General features: G+C 45.6%; 1 protein-coding gene across 5 annotated transcripts in view; it reads left to right on the top strand.

Annotated features, from left to right (window-relative positions):
- The window catches only part of LOC140199215 (phosphorylase b kinase regulatory subunit alpha, liver isoform-like), a 213,253-nt gene that overhangs the window by 135,699 nt on the left and 56,452 nt on the right, over positions 1–21,102 (top strand). For all 5 annotated transcript variants that reach the window (XM_072260901.1, XM_072260902.1, XM_072260903.1 and 2 more), the window contains exons 22-26: positions 1,710–1,846; positions 10,341–10,497; positions 11,267–11,346; positions 19,152–19,230; positions 19,329–19,458. In XM_072260901.1, the coding sequence (XP_072117002.1) occupies positions 1,710–1,846; positions 10,341–10,497; positions 11,267–11,346; positions 19,152–19,230; positions 19,329–19,458 (583 nt within the window). The remainder of the gene's footprint in view (positions 1–1,709; positions 1,847–10,340; positions 10,498–11,266; positions 11,347–19,151; positions 19,231–19,328; positions 19,459–21,102) is intronic.

Raw genomic sequence — 21,102 nt, 5'->3', positions numbered from 1 at the left:
GAAGGTGGGTAATGCCTGTCGAGTCAGCTAAGTTGTTGCTTGGTCGTGCTGACCAAACACATAACTGACTAAAACATGATCACTCACTGGTGCTGTTTGACGTGAGCCGGAGGAATTGCTGCTTCCTGTATCTGTTACCTATCAATCGATTCAGATACTGCACAGAATAGACCCTTGCGGTCCTTTGAGCCGCACTGCCCAGCCTAATCATGGGGCAATGACCAAGTAAACTACCACCCCAGTACATCTTTGTTCTGTGGGAGGAAACCCACGTGGTCACGGGGAGAACGTACAAACTCCTTACAGGCAGCGGTGGGAATTGAACCCTTGTCGCCTGTACTGTAAAGCGTCAGCTGAGCTGGCTGAGTCTACAACCCTCTTTCTGTTCTGCACTTTGGAGCCTCCTTACCGGACTGTGATACAGCCCGTCAGAATGATCCCCACTGTACATAGAAATCTGCACGAGTCTTTGGTGACATGCCAGTGAAGTCCAGCCACTGGTGCGCTCTTTGTGAGGCCACTGTAATGTTGTTGCCCAGGAAGCTGAAGCTGACCACTCAAGAAGGACTGCTGCTCTCGTGACTTCCCCTTGCTGAAGTCCACAATCTATTCCTTGGTCTTACTGATGTTGTGCCAGGTTGTTGCACTCAGCCAGCTGCGCAGTGAGCAGTTTCAAGTTCCTGAGGATCAATCCTGAGCCCAACATATCGATGCAATTACAAAGGAGGCACAACAGTGGCTGTATTTCATCAGGAGTTTGAGGAGATCTGATTTGTCAACAAAGACACTAGCAAATTCCTGCTTATGTACCGTGGAGAGCATTCGAACTGGTTGCATCACCATTTAGTCTGGAGGGGCCACTGCACAGGATCGGAAAAAGTTGCAAACTCAGCCAGCTCCACAATGGGCACTAGCTTCCCCAGCACCCACAACACCTTCAAAAGGCGATGTCTCAAACAGGCAGCATCCATCATTAAGAACCCCCATCACCTTCTTCTCATTGCTACCAGCATGGAGGAGGTACAGGAGCCTGAAGCCACACACTCAATGTTTTTTATGTATATTTATTGTAATTTATAGTAATGTACTGCTGCCACAAAACAACAAATTTTGCCACGTATGCCAGTGATATTAAGCCCAATACTGATTCTGAAGTTCCTCCAGTATTCCTGTTTAATAGTTAGTTTCTCTACTGTAAATCTAAATGCTGTCTCCCCTAAATGCTTCTAATGGTGTTATTGATAGCTGAACGATTTGTCTATGGGCACATCAGCACCTGGATCAGTACTGCAAATATGAAAATGTTATATGATTGCAGCATTCCTTGTTTACGTGCACAAAATGGTATCAAGTGGACAGACACAAAGTGCATGACAAAACCATCAGCAGTTTGTGGAAATTAAATGTGAGATTTCCCTTGAACTCAAGAGACGCATATGCGGAAATATAGAGCAACAATTTGCTGGAGGAACTCTGCCCATGTTTCATGCCACAATGAATTGGCTATAATGTAACTTTGTGAAGATACACTTGATCCTCAAAGAGTTACGAGAGGTTTTTTTCAAAAAGTGGATTGTGTATTTGAAAAGCAAGTACAGATCGAGATTTCTAATGTTTTGATTCTATGATAATAATGAGCCTTTATGAATTTAGCAACATGCAAATTAATGTGGACAAAAAATAACCACTGTTCCTCTTTTCTCGCTAAGACGGATCATCATGTGGATCTTAGCTTGCCCAAGGATGCCCATGGGGATATTGACTTTGCTTTATTGGTTGAACAGTTGAAAGAATGCATCACACTACAAGACCAGGCAGATATACTCTATATCCTGCATGTCATTAAGTAAGTGAAACTCCTGAAATGTTCTGAGCAATGTTACGGAGCAGTTTAAATACTTTTGTTCAGTCCTCCACCACACTTCCATGATGGTTCTTACAGAGTTTTTTTGAAAAGCAGTAACGAATTTAAGTCATGATATCTATACCAACCATCATGACAAGCTATACTAACCCCACGTGCCTGCATTAATTCCATATTCCTCTTTGCCTCCCTTATTCAAGTAGTTGTCCAGAGCCTTGTAAATGCTGTTTTTGCCTCTAGCACCTGGTAGTTCATTCCAGATTCCAAATTCTCTCTTTGTGAAAAGTTTAAGCCTCCTTCTGCTCACATCATGCCTATGTTCTCCACTTTTATTCAAGAGAAACAAACTCTGGCCCTCCATTGTTTTATAAACATCTATCACATTGCCTTTCAGTCTGTCCACTCAAAACCTCCAGTCCAGAGAATATCCTTCTCAATCCTCTCTGGACTTAATCATATCCTTCCTATTGTAAGGTAAATGAAGCTGTGAACGGTACTCCAAGTGCAGCCTAACCAATGTTTCATACAATTGTGACCTGGCGTCCCAGCTCTTGTAGTCAAGCAACATTTCAGCAGCATGGCCCTCATTTGCCTCTTACTTGCTGGAACTGTAAAGCAAGCTGCACAAAGACTTGACTCTCTGTTTAATATTGTCGCATCCCAATTGCTTGCATCAGCAATTTTTCTATGAGTAATCAGTCATAGTTTGAAAATCAGTGTTGACAAGACGTGGCTGGCCTTCTGATTTAAAATAATTCATTTTTTTCCTTAAACATCTTCCCTACCCAGGATACCATTGTAGACATAATTCCCCATGCAAATCGTTTTCCGTGTTTGGTAGCATTTTCCTAAACAACTCCTTGAATTTACCTTCAGCAAGGTGTCCCATAACTTCACAGGCGTGTTACCAGATAAAATTTGATGCAAGTTTGATTAGAACCAGTTTTGAACATGGAACATAAAATAGTACAGCGTGGAAAGAGGCCTTTGGCCTACAATGTGGCAAACTAGTTAAAATGACTAACTAAACTAATCCCTTGAGTTTAGACAATGTCCATCCATTTCCCACCATTATCTGCACATTCATTTATTAACCTAAGAGCCTCTTAAGTGCTTCTATTATATTTGCCTCCACTACCACTCCTGACAGTACATTCAGGAACCCTCCACTCTCTGTGGGGGAAAAAAATTGCCCATTCATCCCCTTTGAACTTAACCCTTCTTTCGTTAAATGCGTACACTCTAGTATCAGGTATTTTGACCCTGACCATTGTTATTCTATTCATGCCTCTTATAATCTTATAAACTTCTGTCAAGTCTCCCGTCAGTCCAGAGGAAATAAACTCTCCTCAAAGCACAAGCTTTCGAATCCAGGTGGCCTCCTGGTAAGCCTCTTTTGCGCCTTCTCCAAAGCCTCCACTTCCTTCCTATAATGCAGGAGTTCCCAACCTGGAGTCCTCGAACCCAAGTTGATAGTAAAAAAGGTTGGGAACCCCTGCTATAATGTACTTAGATGCAGCTTGACCAGAGTTTCATAAATCTGCAACATAACTTTTGGCCCTTGAACCTGACTAAGAAAAGTAAAGAGGCCATACACCTTCTTTACCAATCTTTCAACCTGTGCAGCCACTTTCCAGCAGCTATAGACAAACCCCAAGATTTCCCTGCATGTTAAGGGCCTTGTACATTTTCTGTTTGATCAACACCTCGCACTTAGCTGATTTAATGCCATTTGCCATTTCTGTGCCCATATTTGCAACATTTCTCTTGTGTAATCTTTTACACTATCCACCAACCATTGTATTGTCTGGGAACTTACTAAACAACTCATTCAATATATAAATCACAAGCACCAGTGGTCCTTGTATGGATTTCTCTGGACCATTACCTTGTGCCTTATTTGGACAAGCCAGTTTGGAATCCAAAGGGGCAAGTCACCATGGGTGCCATGCATCTTGATCATCTGAATGAGCCTCCCAGGTGGGAACTTGTCAGAGGCCTTACTAAGATCCTGCTGGACAGTGTCCACAGCTCTACATTCATCAAACACCTTTGATTACAAGACCATAAGACATGAGAGTAGAATCAGGGCACTTGGTCCATCAAGTCTGCTCTGCCATTCAGTCACGGCTGACTTATTTTTCCCTCGCAACCTCAGGCTCCTGCCTTCTCCCTGTACCCTTTGATACCCTTACAAATCAACAATTATCAGCCTCCACTTTAAGTACATTCAATGACAGTCTCTGCAGCAACCTGGCAATACATTCCACAGATTCACCAAAATCTAGCTAAAGAAATTCCACCTCATCTCTGTTCTAAAGAGATGTATTTTATTCTGAAGCTAAGCTCTCTAATCCTTGACCCTCCTACTACCGAAAGCAACTTCTCCATATCCATTCTAAAAAGGCCTTGAAATATTCAGTAAGTTTCAATGAGATACCCCATCATACTTATAAATTCCAGTGAGTACAGGCATAGAGGCATTCAACATTCCCTTTCATTCCCAGATCATTCAAATAATCCTCTTATGGATTCTCTCATGGACTCTCTCCAACATCAACACCTCTTTCTTTAGATATGAGGCCCAAAGTGTCTCACTATACTCCAAATGTGGCTGGCTAGCCAGTGCATTATAAAGGCTCTGGATTACATCCGTGCTTTTATATTCCAGACCTTTCAAACCAAATGCTAACGTTGCACTTGCCTTTCTTACTACTGACTCAGCATGCAAGTTAACCGTTAGGGAGTCCAGCATTAGGACTCCCAAGACCCTTTGCACCTCAGATTTGTAAATTCTCTTCCCATTTAGAAAATAGTTTCCTCCTTTATTACCATGACCATACACTTCCCTGCTTCCGCAAAGTACCTGCTCTCCATCTTTGCTTGTACCATCCACAAACTTGGCCACAAAGCCACAAATTCTGTTGTCCTAACCATTAACATTCTATATGTAAAGTAGCAGACCTATTACTGACCCCTGGGAACCCCACTAGCTGATGGTAGCCAACCAGAAAAGGTCCCCTTTAGAAGCATAGAAACATAGAAAACCTACAGCACAAATATAGGCCCTTCAGCCCACAAAGCTGTGCTGAACATGTCCTTACCTGAGAAATTACCTAGGGTTACCCGTAGCCCTCTATTTTTCTGAGCTCCATATATCTGTCCAGGAGTCTCTTAAAAGACCCTATCATATCCACCTCTACCACCGTCGCCAGCAGCCCATTCCATGCACCCTATGTAAAAAACTTACCCCTGACATCTCCTCTATACCTTCTTCTAAGCACCTTAAAACTGTGTCCTCACGTGCTAGCCATTCCAGCCCTGGGAAAAAGCCTCTGACTATCCACATGATCAATGCCTCTCATCATCTTATACACCTCTATCAGATTACCTCTCATCCTCCGTCACTCCAAGGAAAAGAGGCTGAGTTCACTCAACCTATTCTCATAAGGCATGCTCCCCAATCCAGGCAACATCCTTGGAAATCTCCTCTGCACCCTTTCTATGATTTCCACATCCTTCCTATAGTGAGGTGACCAGAACTGAGCACAGTACTCCAAGTGGGGTCTGACCAGAGTCCTATATAGCTGTAACATTACCTCTCGGCTTCTAAGCTCAGTCCCACGATTAATGAAGGCCAATGTACCGTATACTTTCTTAACCACAGAGTCAACCTGCGCAGCAGCCTTGTGTGTCCTATGGACTCGGACCCCAAGATCTCTCTGATCCTCCACACTGCCAAGAGCCTTACCATTAATACTATATTCTGTCATCATACTTGACCTACCAAAATGAACCACCTCACACTTATCTGGGTTGAACTCCATCTGCCACTTCTCAGCCCAGTTTTACATCCTATCAATGTCCTGCTGTAACCTCTGACAGCCTCCACACTATCCACCACACCCCCAACCTTTGTGTCATCAGCAAATTTACTAACCCATCCCTCCACTTCTTCATCCAGGTCATTTATAAAAATCATGAAGAGTAAGGGTCCCAGAACAGATCTCTGAGGCACACCACTGGTGACTGACCTCCATGCAGAATATGACCCGTCTAGAAACCACTCTTTGCCTTCTGTGGGCAAGCCAGTTCTGGAACCATGAAGCAATGTCCCCTTGGATCCCCTGCCTCCTCACTTTCTCAATAAGCCTTGCATGGGGTACCTTGTCAAATGCCTTGCTGAAATCCATATACACTACATCTACGGCTCTATCTTAATCAATGTGTTTAGTCACATCCTCAAAAAATTCACTGAGGCTCATAAGGCATGACCTGCCTTTCACAAAGCCATGCTGACTATTCCTAATCATATTATGCCTATGATTCCTTTATTCCCAGTCTTTGCCTTCTGTTAATCAGCTGGTCTTCTACCAACGCTAGTATCTTTTCTGAAGTACCATGGGCTGTTACCTTGTTAAGCAACCTCATGTGCGGCACCTTGTCAAAGGCCTTCTGAAAATCCAAGTCAACAACATCCACTGATTCTCCTTTACCTATCCTTTGTTATTTCCTCAAAGGATTCCGACAGATTTGTCAGGCAAGATCTCCCCTTAAAGAAACCATGCTGATTTCGGCCTATTTTATCATGTGTTTCCACATACCCTAAACCCTCATCCTTAATAGTGGACTCCTGAATAATCAGCTGTCAGTTTGTACTCCTTCTAATCTGCCTCTGTTCGCCTTCTTTCCTGTCCTGATGAGGGCCTCAGCATTTTGAGGGTGTTGCTCTTGAGGATGATTAATGATGGGTGAAGGAAGGAATTGAGCAGTGGCAGCTGGGAGAGGTTACATCTATGGAAAAGGCTTCAATAAATAAACATTTGTTCAGTTACACTTTGAATGACTGACTCAGCAATGAGAGTGCGACGCTAACATTTCATCTGAAAGGTCATCGAGTATAAAAAGTCGAAGCACAGCTTATGGTCTTCAGATGACAAACTGAGCTGTTGGAAGCAAAGAACAGAGTATTCGGCTCTATGAGGAGCAAGAAAGCAGTTTGTGCTTTTGGCATAGTTACATGCACAAAAACAGGCCCTTTAACCTAGATGTCCATGCCAAGCAAGTTGTCTATCTGAGCTAGTCCCATTTGCTGACATTTGGTCCATATCCCTCTACACGTTTCCTATTCATGCACCTGTCCAAATGTTGAATTGTATCTGTCTCTGCAGCTTTCTCTGGCATCTCATTCCATACACCCACCTAAAGCTGGCCATCAGATCCCCTTGGTCTCCCCCCTCTCACCTTTCGTTTTAGACTTACCTACCCTGGGAAAGGACTGTTACTTCTCACTTTATCTTTGTCCCAGATGATTTTATGAACTTATATAAGGGAAACCCTCAGCCTCTTATGTTTTAGGGGAAAAGTCCTGGCCTATTCAATCTCTCCTTATAAATGAAGCCCACGTGAATCCTTTCCAATTTTCCCTCTCTCCCATACTAGGTTGCTTACATCACATGGAATTTTTTTTAACTTTATAATTAATTTTGTACTGGTGTTCCAAAGGGGCCTGTCAGGACTTTCTGTAGAGCTTCAAATTGTTTGGGTTATTAGGCACTTGGCAAAGACCAATAAAAAGAAGTGAGGTTGAAGAACACCATTCGATCTATGCCTCTTGACAGCTTATACACCTCCAGTGAATTAGGTCTTTTCTCTTTAGAGTGAAGGATGATGAGAGGTGACTCGATAAGGTGCATAAGAGGCTTGACTGGAGTGTACAGCCAGCCAGTTTTCCAAGGTGGAAATGACATAATTTTAAAATGACTGACTGGAGGAAGGTATAGGAGGGATGCCAGAGGTAGGGTTTTTTTTACAGGGAGTGGTGGGTGCATGAAATGTGTTGCTGGGAGCGTGGTAGAAGCAGGCACATTAGGGATTTTTCAGAGACTCGCAGAAGGGCAGGTGCATGAAAGAGATATGGAGAGCTTTGTAGAGGGAAGGGTTAGATTGAAAAGAGTAGGTGAAAAGGTTGGTACAATATCATGAGGTAAAGGGCCTGTTCTGCGCTGTCTCAATTACTCTCAAAACCTTAACGTGGCTTGTGATTTATAACCATTTCTGTTCTTAAAGAAAACGATGCATATACTGTGGCATGCAAAAGTTTGGGCACCCCGATCAAAATTTCTATTACTGTGAATAGCTAAGCGAGTAAAAGATGAACTGATTTCCAAAAGGTATAAAGTTAAAGATGACAAATTTCTTTAATATTTTAAGCACGAAACCTTTTTTATTTCCATCTTTTATAGTTTCAAAATAACAAAAAAGGAAAAGGGCCCAAAGCAAAAATTTGGGCACCCTGCATGGCAGTACTTAGTAACACCCCCTTTGGCAAGTATCACAGCTTGTAAATGCTTTTTGTAGCCAGCTAAGAGTCTTTCAATTCTTGTTTGGGGGATTTTCGCCCATTCTTCCTTGCAAAAGGCTTCTAGTTCTGTGAGATTCTTGGGCCGTCTTGCATACACTGCTCTTTTGAGGTCTATCCACAGATTTTTGATGATGTTTAGGTCGGGGGACTGAGAGGGCCATGGCAAAACCTTCAGCTTGCATCTCTTGAGGTAGTCCATTGTGGATTTTGAGGTGTGTTTAGGTTCATTATCCTGGTGCAGAAGCCATCCTCTTTTCATCCTCAGCTTTTTTACAGACAGTGTGATGTTTGCTTCCAGAATTTGCTGGTATTTAATTGAATTCATTCTTCCCTCTACCAGTAAATGTTCCCCGTGCCACTGGCTGCAATGCAAGCCCAAGGCATGATCGATCCACCCCTGTGCTTAACAGATTGAGAGGGGTTCTTTTCATGAAATTCTGCAGCCTTTTTTCTCCAAATATACCTTTGCTCTTTGCAGCCATTAAGTTCTATTCAGAAGGTTCAAAGGAACGTCTGAACAAGCCTGATGCATTTTGGAAACAAGTCCTGTGGACTGATGAAGTTAAAATAGAACTTTTTCGTCTATTTTGAAAGACTCTTAGCTGGCTACAGAAAGTGTTTACAGGCTGTGATACTTGCCAAAGGGGGTGTTACTAAGTACTGCCATGCAGGGTGCCCAAACTTTTGCTTGGGCCCTTTTCCTTTTTTGTTATTTTGAAACTGTAAAAAATGGAAATAAAAAAGTTTTCTTGCTTAAAGTATTAAAGAAATGTGTCATCTTTAACTTAATGCTTTTGGAAATCAGTTCATCTTTTACTCGCTTAGCTATTCACAGTAACAGGGATTTTGACCAGGGGTGCCCAAACTTTTGCATGCCACTGTATATTAATCAGCTTTAACAGTGTTTTCAGCAAATGAAATGCTAGAAAATAAAATAAAACAAATAAATGTGCATAAAGCACAGTATTGTGGTCCAAAGGGCCTGTATTGTGCTGTAGGTTTTCTATGCTTCTATGTCGAGCAACATGCAAGAACCGGCAGTGTGATCATCCACATCCAGTCCTCAGATACTGGCCGAGGGGTAAAGGCATAATCTTATCAGTGATTGCACTTCACTAAAGATTTTGTAATGCTCGTATAAAGAATCTTTTCCTGATCTGCTTGACTGTGAAAATCACTTACGTGATCTAATTTCCAGACTAAAATTGAGGAGAAATGTAACAAACGAGTTTGGTCTCACATGAAGCAAATCCATGCAGTTGATCTGAAACTTCTTTCTTTGTTCTGAAGCAAGCTGAGACTTTCCAGATTCCTTGTCCCGATTAGACCATTTACAGTTGTATATTGCCACCTGTTTGTTTGAATTAATGAGGTAACTTCCCAGTATTCACTCAGTCTGAACCTGAGATTTCCACCAATCTGATACTGCCTAGATTCAGTCATGGAAATTTGATTGTAATGTTAAAAGTCTACGTGCTCCAGCCTTGTGAGAAGTCAGCTCAGCTCTCCCCAGTGTGTACCAGTAGTATTCTGAAGGAATATTATTCCCTTATGTGAAATATTAATAAGCAATCAAGGAAATCATGACTAATCTAGTTAAAAATTACTGTTGATAAATTAGTGTTATCCCTTAAACAAAGTACTGTTTAGGTTATCTGGCCCCATTATAGCTCACAGTGTAATGGTTTCTGCATCTTTCAATCCTTGATATTTGTTTTGGAAGTTCCTGTGTAACTCTGACTCTTCGTTGCTGCAGTGGTCAGCATGAATCAGACCACCTATTTCCACACTGCCTGACTCTGTGACTGCTGCCAGTGGTGCCACACTTTGTGCGGTCCCTACACTCCCCACCAGTCTGCCCTTCACAGAAGCTTCAGTTGTGCTCTAGACCTGATGCTTTCATCTGCTATCCTTCTCAAAGTCAGGGTTTTAGGCCATTGACCTGTTGGGCCTGTGACCATTGGGGTCCCGTGGTGGGGCTGAAGGTAGGAAGGTGCTTGGGGTTGGGGGTATTGGTGGGACAAAGAGGATGGGAGCTCAATGTTCAATAACCAGGATGAGCACAGATCCATGATGAACCAAAGAACATTTCCTTTTTCACCTCGGACGCAGGGGTCCAGATTGGGACACAAATATCGGGGGACAGAATGGTGCCACAGTACGAAGCCTCTTGACCGAGTTGTACAATAAAGCCGGCCAAAACCGTGAGTGGGGACTGATCCGCTACATTTCAGGCATGCTGAGGAAGAGGATTGAAGTCCTCGCTGAGGTACATAGTGTACTGTTAGCATACTGCTTAATGCTAAATTGTGAGCTCTAGCCTGGGGGATGAGGCCACCGAAGTAACAAGGAATGAGATCTGTTCAAGTGCAAATGCATAAGCACAGTAAGTTTAACCCTTTCTAGGATGTTGTAATTCTTGGAAATTCCTTTGAATGTGGTCAATGGGACATGGATCTTAGTAAAGACACAAGAGATTGCACGTGCTGGAATCTTAACACAAACTGTTGAAGCATCTCAGAATATTAAGCAGAGCCCTCTGATCTTTATATCAGTTAACTCTCCCCTACACTCATCCTGACCCACAGCACAACCATTCTCTGATTTTTCTATCAGTTAACTCTCCCCAACACTCATCCTGACCCACAGCACAACCATTCTCTGATCTTTCTATCAGTTACCTGTCCCCTACACTCATCCTGACCCACAGCACAACCATTCTCTGGTCTTTCTATCAGTTACCTGTCCCCTACACTCATCCTGACCCACAGCACAACCATTCTCTGATCTTTCTATCAGTTACCTGTCCCCTACACTCATCCTGACCCAAAGCACAACCATCCTCCTGCCCCCTCAGATGCTGCCTGACCCTCTGAATTCCTGTAGTAGTTTGATTTTCAGCTACCTGCTTTGGTTCTGCCAGGGACTGCTGGTGTTAAGACTTGTTTGGAAGTAGATAATTATGCATTTTCAGTGCAGATGCTTTCCAGACATTGTTTTGTTTGCCTTTTGAAGTTGTTTATCTTCTTGGTATGAAGGCTTGCACAGACCTCCTGTCGCATCAGAAGCAGCTAACAGTTGGCCTTCCCCCAGAACCACGTGAGAGGATCATCACAGCGTAAGTATTTAACAGCTTTTGAGAGTTTCCCTGAACCTTCTCCGTGTCTACTAGCAAGTGCTCAGGGAAGAGCCAGAGGCAAGTTGTGAGAGCATACATTTATCTAAAAGATGGATTCAGCCAGGTTTCACTCTTAACAGAGATTGCATGAATAGTTTGCAGGGCTATGGGTAAGTGTGAGGACTGTAATTGGAGAACCCATTCAAAACAAAGGGTGGCAGTGAATGGGTGTTTCTCGCAATGGCAGGTGGTGACTAGTGGGGTGCCACAGGGTTCAGTATTGGAACCACAGCTGTTTACGATTTACGTCAATGATTTAGAGGAAGGCATTGTGAATAACATCAGCAAGTTTGCTGATGATACAAAGCTGGGTGGCAGTGTGACATGTGATGTGGATGTTAGGAGAATTCAAGGTGACTTGGATAGGCTGGGTGAGTGGGCAGAAACTTGGCAGATGGCACTTAATGTGAATAAGTGTGAGGTTATTCACCTTGGGAGCAAGAACAGGAAGGCAGATTATTATCTGAACGGTGTGGAGTTAGGTAAGGGAGAAATACAAAGAGATCTAGGAGTACTTGTTCATCAGTCTCTGAAGCTGAATGAGCAAGTGCAGCAGGCAGCGAAGAAGGCTAATGGAATGTTGGCCTTTATTACAAAGGGAATGGAGTACAAGAGCAAAGAAATCCTTTTGCATTTGTACAGGGCCCTGGTGAGACCACACCTGGAGTATTGTGTGCAGTTTTGGTCTCCAGGGTTAAGAAGGACATCCTGGCTGTGGAGGAGGTGCAGCGTAGGTTCACTAGGTTAATTCCTGGGATGTCCGGACTGTCTTATGCAGAGAGGTTAGAGAGACTGGGCTTGTACACGCTGGAATTAAGGAGATTGAGGGGGGATCTGATTGAGACATATAAGATTATTAAGGGATTGGACAAGATAGAGGCAGGAAATATGTTCCAGATTCTGGGAGAGTCCAGTACCAGAGGGCATGGTTTAAGAATAAGGGGTAGGTCATTTAGGACAGAGTTGAGGAGGAACTTCTTCTCCCAGTGAGTTGTGGAGGTGTGGAACGCGCTGCCTCAGAAGGCAGTGGAGGCCAATTCTCTGGATACTTTCAAGAAGGAGCTAGATGGGTATCCTATGGATAGGGGAATCAAGGGTTATGGGGACAAGGCAGGAACCGGGTATTGATAGTAGGTGATCAGCCATGATCTCAGAATGGCGGTGCAGGTTCGAAGGGCCAAATGGTCTACTTCTGCACCTATTGTCTATTGTAAAGACTACTCTGGCAATAGGCAGAACGCCTTACTCCCCTTGTTAAGTTATAATTAGTGAGTATCATGGCAACTGGAGTCTCACTGCTCCATGCACAGTACGTGTGGTGTGTATTTGTCCTTGCTTTGCTACACTCATAAATCTGACCACTTCACAGGTTCAAAGTATGTATGCAGTATACAACTCTGAGAATCATCTTCTCCAGATAGCCACGAAACAAAGAAAACCTGGGAAGTCAGTTCAAAGAAAAACAACAAACTCACCTCCCACACAGAAAAAGAATAGCAACACCATCATCAACCCCCCCAAACCCCTCTCCCCAACAAAAAACTAACATAAACACAAGAACATCAACCCCTCCTCATATCCACTCCCCCCACAAAAAACTAACATAAACACAGCAAGAACATCAACCCCCCCATACCCTCTTCCCCCCCCCACAAAAAACTAACATAATCACAAGAAGAACATATGGGAGGCAGGGTTTAAGGGTCGGCACAACATTGTAGGCCGAAGGGCCTGTACTGTGCTGTACTATTCTATGTCCTATGTAACATCGCCCCATACACCCACACCCATACGCAAAAAAATGAGAAAGAATGGGTGAACACACAGAATATAAAAACGATAAGACCGAGCAAGTCCATAGTCCAAATCCATAAACGCAGAACCTCAGTAACATCCTCGACATTGGAAGAGAGAGACACCGCTCAAACTCAGAGGCCTACCTTCCATTCACAGCGATTGGCTACAAACGCAGAGGCCTACCCTCCTGCCACAGCGATCGGCTACAAACACAGAGGTCTACCCTTCTGCCACAGCGATCGGCTACAAACACAGAGGCCTATCCTCCATTCACAGCGATCGGCTACAAACGCAGAGGCCTATCCTCCTGCCACAGCGATCGGCTACAAACGCAGAGGCCTATCCTCCTGCCACAGCGATCGGCTACAAACACAGAGGCCTACCCTCCATTCACAGCGATCGGCTACAAACGCAGAGGCCTATCCTCCATTCTCAGCGATCGGCTACAAACGCAGAGGTCTACCCCTCCATTGGCAGTGATTGGCTACAAACACAGAGGACTATCCTCCATTCACAGCGATCGGCTACAAACGCAGAGGTCTGCCCCTCCATTGGCAGTGATTGGCTACAAACACAGAGGACTATCCTCCATTCACAGCGATCGGCTACAAACACAGAGGACTACCCTCCATTCACAGCGATCGGCTACAAACACAGAGGCCTACCCTCCTGCCACAGCGATCGGCTACAAATGCGGAGGCCTATCCTCCATTCTCAGCGATCGGCTACAAACGCAAAGGCCTACCCTCCATTCACAGCAATCGGCTACAAACGCAGAGGTCTACCCTTCTGCCACAGCGATCGGCTACAAACACAGAGGCCTATCCTCCATTCACAGCGATCGGCTACAAACGCAGAGGCCTATCCTCCATTCTCAGCGATTGGCTACAAACGCAGAGGTCTACCCCTCCATTGGCAGTGATTGGCTACAAACACAGAGGACTATCCTCCATTCACAGCGATCGGCTACAAACGCAGAGGTCTACCCCTCCATTGGCAGTGATTGGCTACAAACACAGAGGACTACCCTCCATTCACAGCGATCGGCTACAAACACAGAGGCCTACCCTCCTGCCACAGCGATCGGCTACAAATGCGGAGGCCTATCCTCCATTCTCAGCGATCGGCTACAAACGCAAAGGCCTACCCTCCATTCACAGCAATCGGCTACAAACGCAGAGGCCTACCCTCCTGCCACAGCGATCGGCTACAAACGCAGAGGTCTACCCTTCTGCCACAGCGATCGGCTACAAACACAGAGGCCTATCCTCCATTCACAGCGATCGGCTACAAACACAGAGGTCTACCCTTCTGCCACAGCGATCGGCTACAAACGCAGAGGTCTACCCCTCCATTGGCAGTGATTGGCTACAAACACAGAGGACTATCCTCCATTCACAGCGATCGGCTACAAACGCAGAGGTCTGCCCCTCCATTGGCAGTGATTGGCTACAAACACAGAGGACTATCCTCCATTCACAGCGATCGGCTACAAACACAGAGGACTACCCTCCATTCACAGCGATCGGCTACAAACACAGAGGCCTACCCTCCTGCCACAGCGATCGGCTACAAATGCGGAGGCCTATCCTCCATTCTCAGCGATCGGCTACAAACGCAAAGGCCTACCCTCCATTCACAGCAATCGGCTACAAACGCAGAGGTCTACCCTTCTGCCACAGCGATCGGCTACAAACACAGAGGCCTATCCTCCATTCACAGCGATCGGCTACAAACGCAGAGGCCTATCCTCCATTCTCAGCGATTGGCTACAAACGCAGAGGTCTACCCCTCCATTGGCAGTGATTGGCTACAAACACAGAGGACTATCCTCCATTCACAGCGATCGGCTACAAACGCAGAGGTCTACCCCTCCATTGGCAGTGATTGGCTACAAACACAGAGGACTACCCTCCATTCACAGCGATCGGCTACAAACACAGAGGCCTACCCTCCTGCCACAGCGATCGGCTACAAATGCGGAGGCCTATCCTCCATTCTCAGCGATCGGCTACAAACGCAAAGGCCTACCCTCCATTCACAGCAATCGGCTACAAACGCAGAGGCCTACCCTCCTGCCACAGCGATCGGCTACAAACGCAGAGGTCTACCCTTCTGCCACAGCGATCGGCTACAAACACAGAGGCCTATCCTCCATTCACAGCGATCGGCTACAAACACAGAGGTCTACCCTTCTGCCACAGCGATCGGCTACAAACGCAGAGGCCTATCCTCCATTCACAGCGATCGGCTACAAACGCAGAGGTCTACCCCTCCATTGGCAGTGATTGGCTACAAACACAGAGGACTATCCTCCATTCACAGCGATCGGCTACAAACGCAGAGGACTATCCTCCATTCACAGCGATCGGCTACAAACACAGAGGACTACCCTCCATTCACAGCGATCGGCTACAAACGCAGAGGTCTACCCCTCCATTCGCAGTGATTGGCTACAAGCACAGAGGACTATCCTCCATTCACAGCGATCGTCTACAAACGCAGAGGCCTACCCTCCTGCCACAGCGATCGGCTACAAACGCGGAGGCCTATCCTCCATTCTCAGCGATCGGCCACAAACACAGAGGCCTAACCCTCCATTCACAGCGATCGGCTACAAACGCAGAGGCCTACCCTCCTGCCACAGCGATCGGCTACAAACGCAGAGGTCTACCCTTCTGCCACAGCGATCGGCTACAAACGCAGAGGCCTACCCTCCATTCACAGCGATCGGCTACAAACGCAGAGGTCTACCCTTCTGCCACAGCGATCGGCTACAAACGCAGAGGCCTACCCTTCTGCCACAGCGATCGGCTACAAACGCAGAGGTCTACCCTCCATTCACAGCGATCGGCTACAAACGCAGAGGCCTACCCTCCATTCACAGCAATCGGCTACAAACGCAGAGGCCTACCCTCCTGCCACAGCGATCGGCTACAAACGCAGAGGTCTACCCTTCTGCCACAGCGATCGGCTACAAACGCAGAGGTCTACCCTTCTGCCACAGCGATCGGCTACAAACGCAGAGGCCTATCCTCCATTCACAGCGATCGGCTACAAACACAGAGGTCTACCCCTCCATTGGCAGTGATTGGCTACAAACACAGAGGACTATCCTCCATTCACAGCGATCGGCTACAAACACAGAGGACTACCCTCCATTCACAGCGATCGGCTACAAACGCAGAGGTCTACCCCTCCATTCGCAGTAATTGGCTACAAGCACAGAGGACTATCCTCCATTCACAGCGATCGTCTACAAACGCAGAGGCCTACCCTCCTGCCACAGCGATCGGCTACAAACGCGGAGGCCTATCCTCCATTCTCAGCGGTCGGCCACAAACACAGAGGCCTAACCCTCCATTCACAGCGATCGGCTACAAACGCAGAGGTCTACCCTTCTGCCACAGCGATCGGCTACAAACGCAGAGGCCTACCCTCCATTCACAGCGATCGGCTACAAACGCAGAGGTCTACCCTTCTGCCACAGCAATCGGCTACAAACGCAGAGGCCTACCCTTCTGCCACAGCGATCGGCTACAAACGCAGAGGCCTACCCTCCTGCCACAGCGATCGGCTACAAACACAGAGGTCTACCCTTCTGCCACAGCGATCGGCTACAAACGCAGAGGTCTACCCTTCTGCCACAGCGATCGGCTACAAACGCAGAGGCCTATCCTCCATTCACAGCGATCGGCTACAAACGCAGAGGCCTACCCTCCATTCACAGCGATCGGCTACAAACGCAGAGGCCTACCCTTCTGCCACAGCGATCGGCTACAAACGCAGAGGCCTACCCTCCATTCACAGCGATCGGCTACAAACGCAGAAGCCTACCCTTCTGCCACAGCGATCGGCTACAAACACAGAGGTCTACCCTCCATTCACAGCGATCGGCTACAAACGCAGAGGCCTACCCTCCATTCACAGCGATCGGCTACAAACGCAGAGGCCTACCCTTCTGCCACAGCGATCGGCTACAAACACAGAGGTCTACCCTCCATTCACAGCGATCGGCTACAAACGCAGAGGCCTACCCTCCATTCACAGCGATCGGCTACAAACGCAGAGGTCTACCCTTCTGCCACAGCGATCGGCTACAGACGCAGAGGTTTACCCTCCATTCACAGCGATCGGCTACAAACGCAGAGGCCTACCCGCCATTCACAGCGATCGGCTACAAACGCAGAGGTCTACCCTTCTGCCACAGCAATCGGCTACAAACACAGAGGTCTACCCTTCTGCCACAGCAATCGGCTACACTGAACCGTTCTCCGGCCGCAGAGCAATCCAATCAGCGATCAAAAGGCAAGTAGTTGGCACTGAACCCACGCTCAACTTGCGCATTCACCTCGATGTTTCAATCATTCTTATCGCTCTGATCAGCAAGTAATGGAAGCTATAATCAGCAAAATGGAGTCAAACACCTTGTAGTTTCTACGCTTCAAGGGCATTCAAGCTCATACTCACTTCCTGGAATCTTCTCAGAGACAGCAAAGTGCTCGATCACCCAGTCGATCTCCAAACTGTAAATCACAGGCTCTGACACTTCCGGAAACACATCTAAGATGAAAAATATATGTAAAAGAAATAAAATATACAGTTTTGTGGTCTATCCAGAAGATGTCGGCCGAGGGAGCATTGTATGCGACGTCATCTTGACCACTTACTGTTATTCCAGAAGCATCTGCACTTTGCATCCAAACTTCCTCCCTGTAGGAAATAAGTGAGTTAAATATTAAACTGCAGGATTGGTCTAAGTTACTCTGGTTGACTATGTGAGAGTAGATTTCACATTATTTAGTGTGTGTGTATATGTTGTACACTCTAGACATTGTGCATGTCTTATCATCAAATCTGTATGCTGTTCCTCATAAGTGCTGTACTGATGATCTAACCAATGTACATTTTGATGACACTTGTTTAAAAAGGGGGACATGAGCTGAAAGAACTTTTGCCCTTCCTTCCAGTGCTGCAGCAAAAACGGAGATTTAGCAATGATGCCAAAAAGGCTCTGCTTCCTCCTCACCACGAGAGGGAGCACTTGCTGGGTTGGCATTGTTTTCTGAGCTTGGGAGTTCCAGTGTGAACCACCTTTAAACACAATGGATGTATGTTTGAAGATCTGCAGGGGTACAGACCCAGTCCTGTGTTAAATTGGGTGACTGACTCAGTCAGGATGTACTCCAAATCTAAGGAAGCCTGTTCTCTGGTTGCATTCAGAATATCTTAACTTCAACTGTTGATGTGTTTGACTTAAACTATTTTTGTTCCTCCATGTTTTGGTCTAAAATGTGTTTATACTTGTTATCAAAATATTTAACATGTATGCAGCTTAATGAAATTAATTTGTCAATGATATTGCCATGAAGCAGTTTTAGTGGATTGTAATTTACTGTCTTCATCCCTGGTATCTGTATTGCAGACAGATTTAAATGCCAGGGTTTACTCGCTGATATAAACTCTGAACCTTAAACCTCACACCACCCAATTTCATCCCCTGTATCCTGCCTCCTGCCTCACAGTAGTGAGCTTTCTACTTCACTAGGTGCCTGGTTCTGATGTGACACTTGTGCTGAGATTATTTTCTGATTACATCTCTCTATGGTTCTATATTGCTATTGTCCATTCTTACCGCTCCGAAAGTTCACTGTTGGCCAGCAAGAAAGTAATTTCCTTTTGAAATCTGTGGTAGTTAAGATAATTTTGGATTTTACATCATATTCTGAAAGTGATTCATTGTGAGGTTAGTATGTGGAAACAGGAGTAGGCCACTGGCCCGTCGAGCCATTCAGTAAGATCATGGCTGATCATGGACTCATCTCCACCTACCTGCCTTTTCCCCATAACCCTTAATTCCCCTACTATGCAAAAAAAAAAAGACATTTTTAAGCATGTTGAGAAGCTGTTCTATGTGCTTATGGAATGTGTTTGCTTTTATTTCCCAGCCCTCTACCCCCTGATGAACTGGCTGAACTTATTTATGAAGCAAGTGGTCAAGATATCAGCTTAGCAGTTCTGACCCAGGTATAGTCTTCACTGCATTCCTTTTTAAACCGTGTCGTTAAGAGTTATTCCACTAGTATCGTTATCTGACTCTAGTGCTCTCCCTGCATTTGAATTAGGAAATCATGGTCTACCTCGCAATGTACGTAAGGACACAACCCTCTCTCTTTGCTGAAATGCTCAGGCTGAGAATTGGACTCATCATTCAGGTGATGGCTACAGAGCTTGCTTACAGTCTCTGTTGTTCAGGTATGTTCAGTCAACAGAGCACGATATGAAATGCACTTTAACAACTCCCACTGTTTGGCCCTGCAAGTTAACCCTCAATCTTCTGAAAGATTTGCCATTCAGAGAAGGAACAGCCTGGCCTAGGCAATGGGCATCAGCAGCCTGTATCTGTTGGAACTTAGAAGAATGAGAGCACTCCATAAGCCTGTAGGTTTGACTCGGTAGATCCAGGGAGGTCACATCTTAAATCTGTAGCCTCCAGTTTTACTCTAAAACACTGTGACCATCACTTCTGAGCTGCCAGTTCAGAAGTCTGGAACCAGGCTCACAGTTTTGAAAAGAAACGATAGAATATTTAAGATTAAATTGGGGAAAAAACTTTCATGCAGAAGGCAATGAGTCTTTGGAATTCTCTACCATGGTGTTTAGTCCTTGGGTTCATTGTAAATAGATAGATTTCTGGATCTTAAGGAAAGGGATCTGGAGAGAGTGCAGGAAGATGGCACTGAGGTAGAAGATCAGTCATTGGAGCAGTTTGAAGAGCCGGAATGCTGTGCTGCTGTCTTATGTTCATATAGTCACAGAAAACAGGCCCTTCAGCCCAACCCAGCCGTGCTGACCGAGGTGCATATCTGAGCTAGCCTCGCTTAGCCCGTATCCTTCCAAACCTTCCTGAACCTACTTGTTCAAAAGTCTTCCAAATGGTGTTGTTATACCTGCCTCTAGCACCCTCTGCAGTTTGTCCCATACACTCACCACCCTTTCAGTGACAAATTTACCCCTCAGGCCCCTTTCCTCTCTCATCTTAAATCTGGGGCCTCCAGTTTTAAATTTCCCTACTCAGGGAAAGGACTGTGACCATCCACATTATTTACACCCTTTAATATTTTAAAGGCTGGCTCTAAAGTCACCTCTCAGTGTCCTATACTCCAGGGAGCAATGTGTGAGACTCTTCCGTCTCTCCAACTCTGCAGTCCTGGTAACATCCTTGTAAATTCTTGTAAATCTTTTGTGCAGCCTTCCAGTTTAATGACACCCTTCCTGTAGCAGAGTCACCAGGACAGTAAAATATGACCTTACCCAGTGTCTTGTGTAGCTGTAACATGATGTCTTAACTCTTGTACTCAGTGGCATGTCTGATGAAGATGAGCATGCCAAATACCATCTTCACCACTTTGTACAGCTGTGTCAGCACCTTCAAGGAACCGCGTACCTATTCGCTTTGGTCTGTCTGTCCTGTGACATTCCCCAGAGCCCTACTATTTACTGTGCAAGCCTTAAACTGCTTTGTTTTACCCAACTGTAACATTCAGTGTTCACCTGAGTTAAACTCTATCGGCTATTCTTTGGCCCACTGGCTCAGTTGACCAAGATCCCATTGTAACCTTGGGCAACTTTCTTCACTGCCCACTATATTATCGATTTTTGTTACATTGTGTTCTCATGTTGTGTTTCCATGTGTATAGTGTGCGATCATGCACAACCACCCTGTGACAACCAAAACCCTCTTGGGCATAGGTGGGAAGATCATGGGCCATCTCATACCGTACAGGATTACCTCTCACCTCCTTGATGACATTGTCTCAGAGAGCCACTGTGATTTCAGATCTAACAGAGGGACAGTGGACATGATCTTTGCTGTCACACAGATCCAGGAGAAGTGTC

This window comes from Mobula birostris, chromosome 6 (genome assembly GCF_030028105.1).
Source record: "Mobula birostris isolate sMobBir1 chromosome 6, sMobBir1.hap1, whole genome shotgun sequence".
NCBI lineage: Eukaryota > Metazoa > Chordata > Chondrichthyes > Myliobatiformes > Myliobatidae > Mobula > Mobula birostris.
The sequence above is the reverse complement of the archived record's forward strand: the minus strand, read 5'-3'. Positions and strand labels throughout refer to the sequence as shown.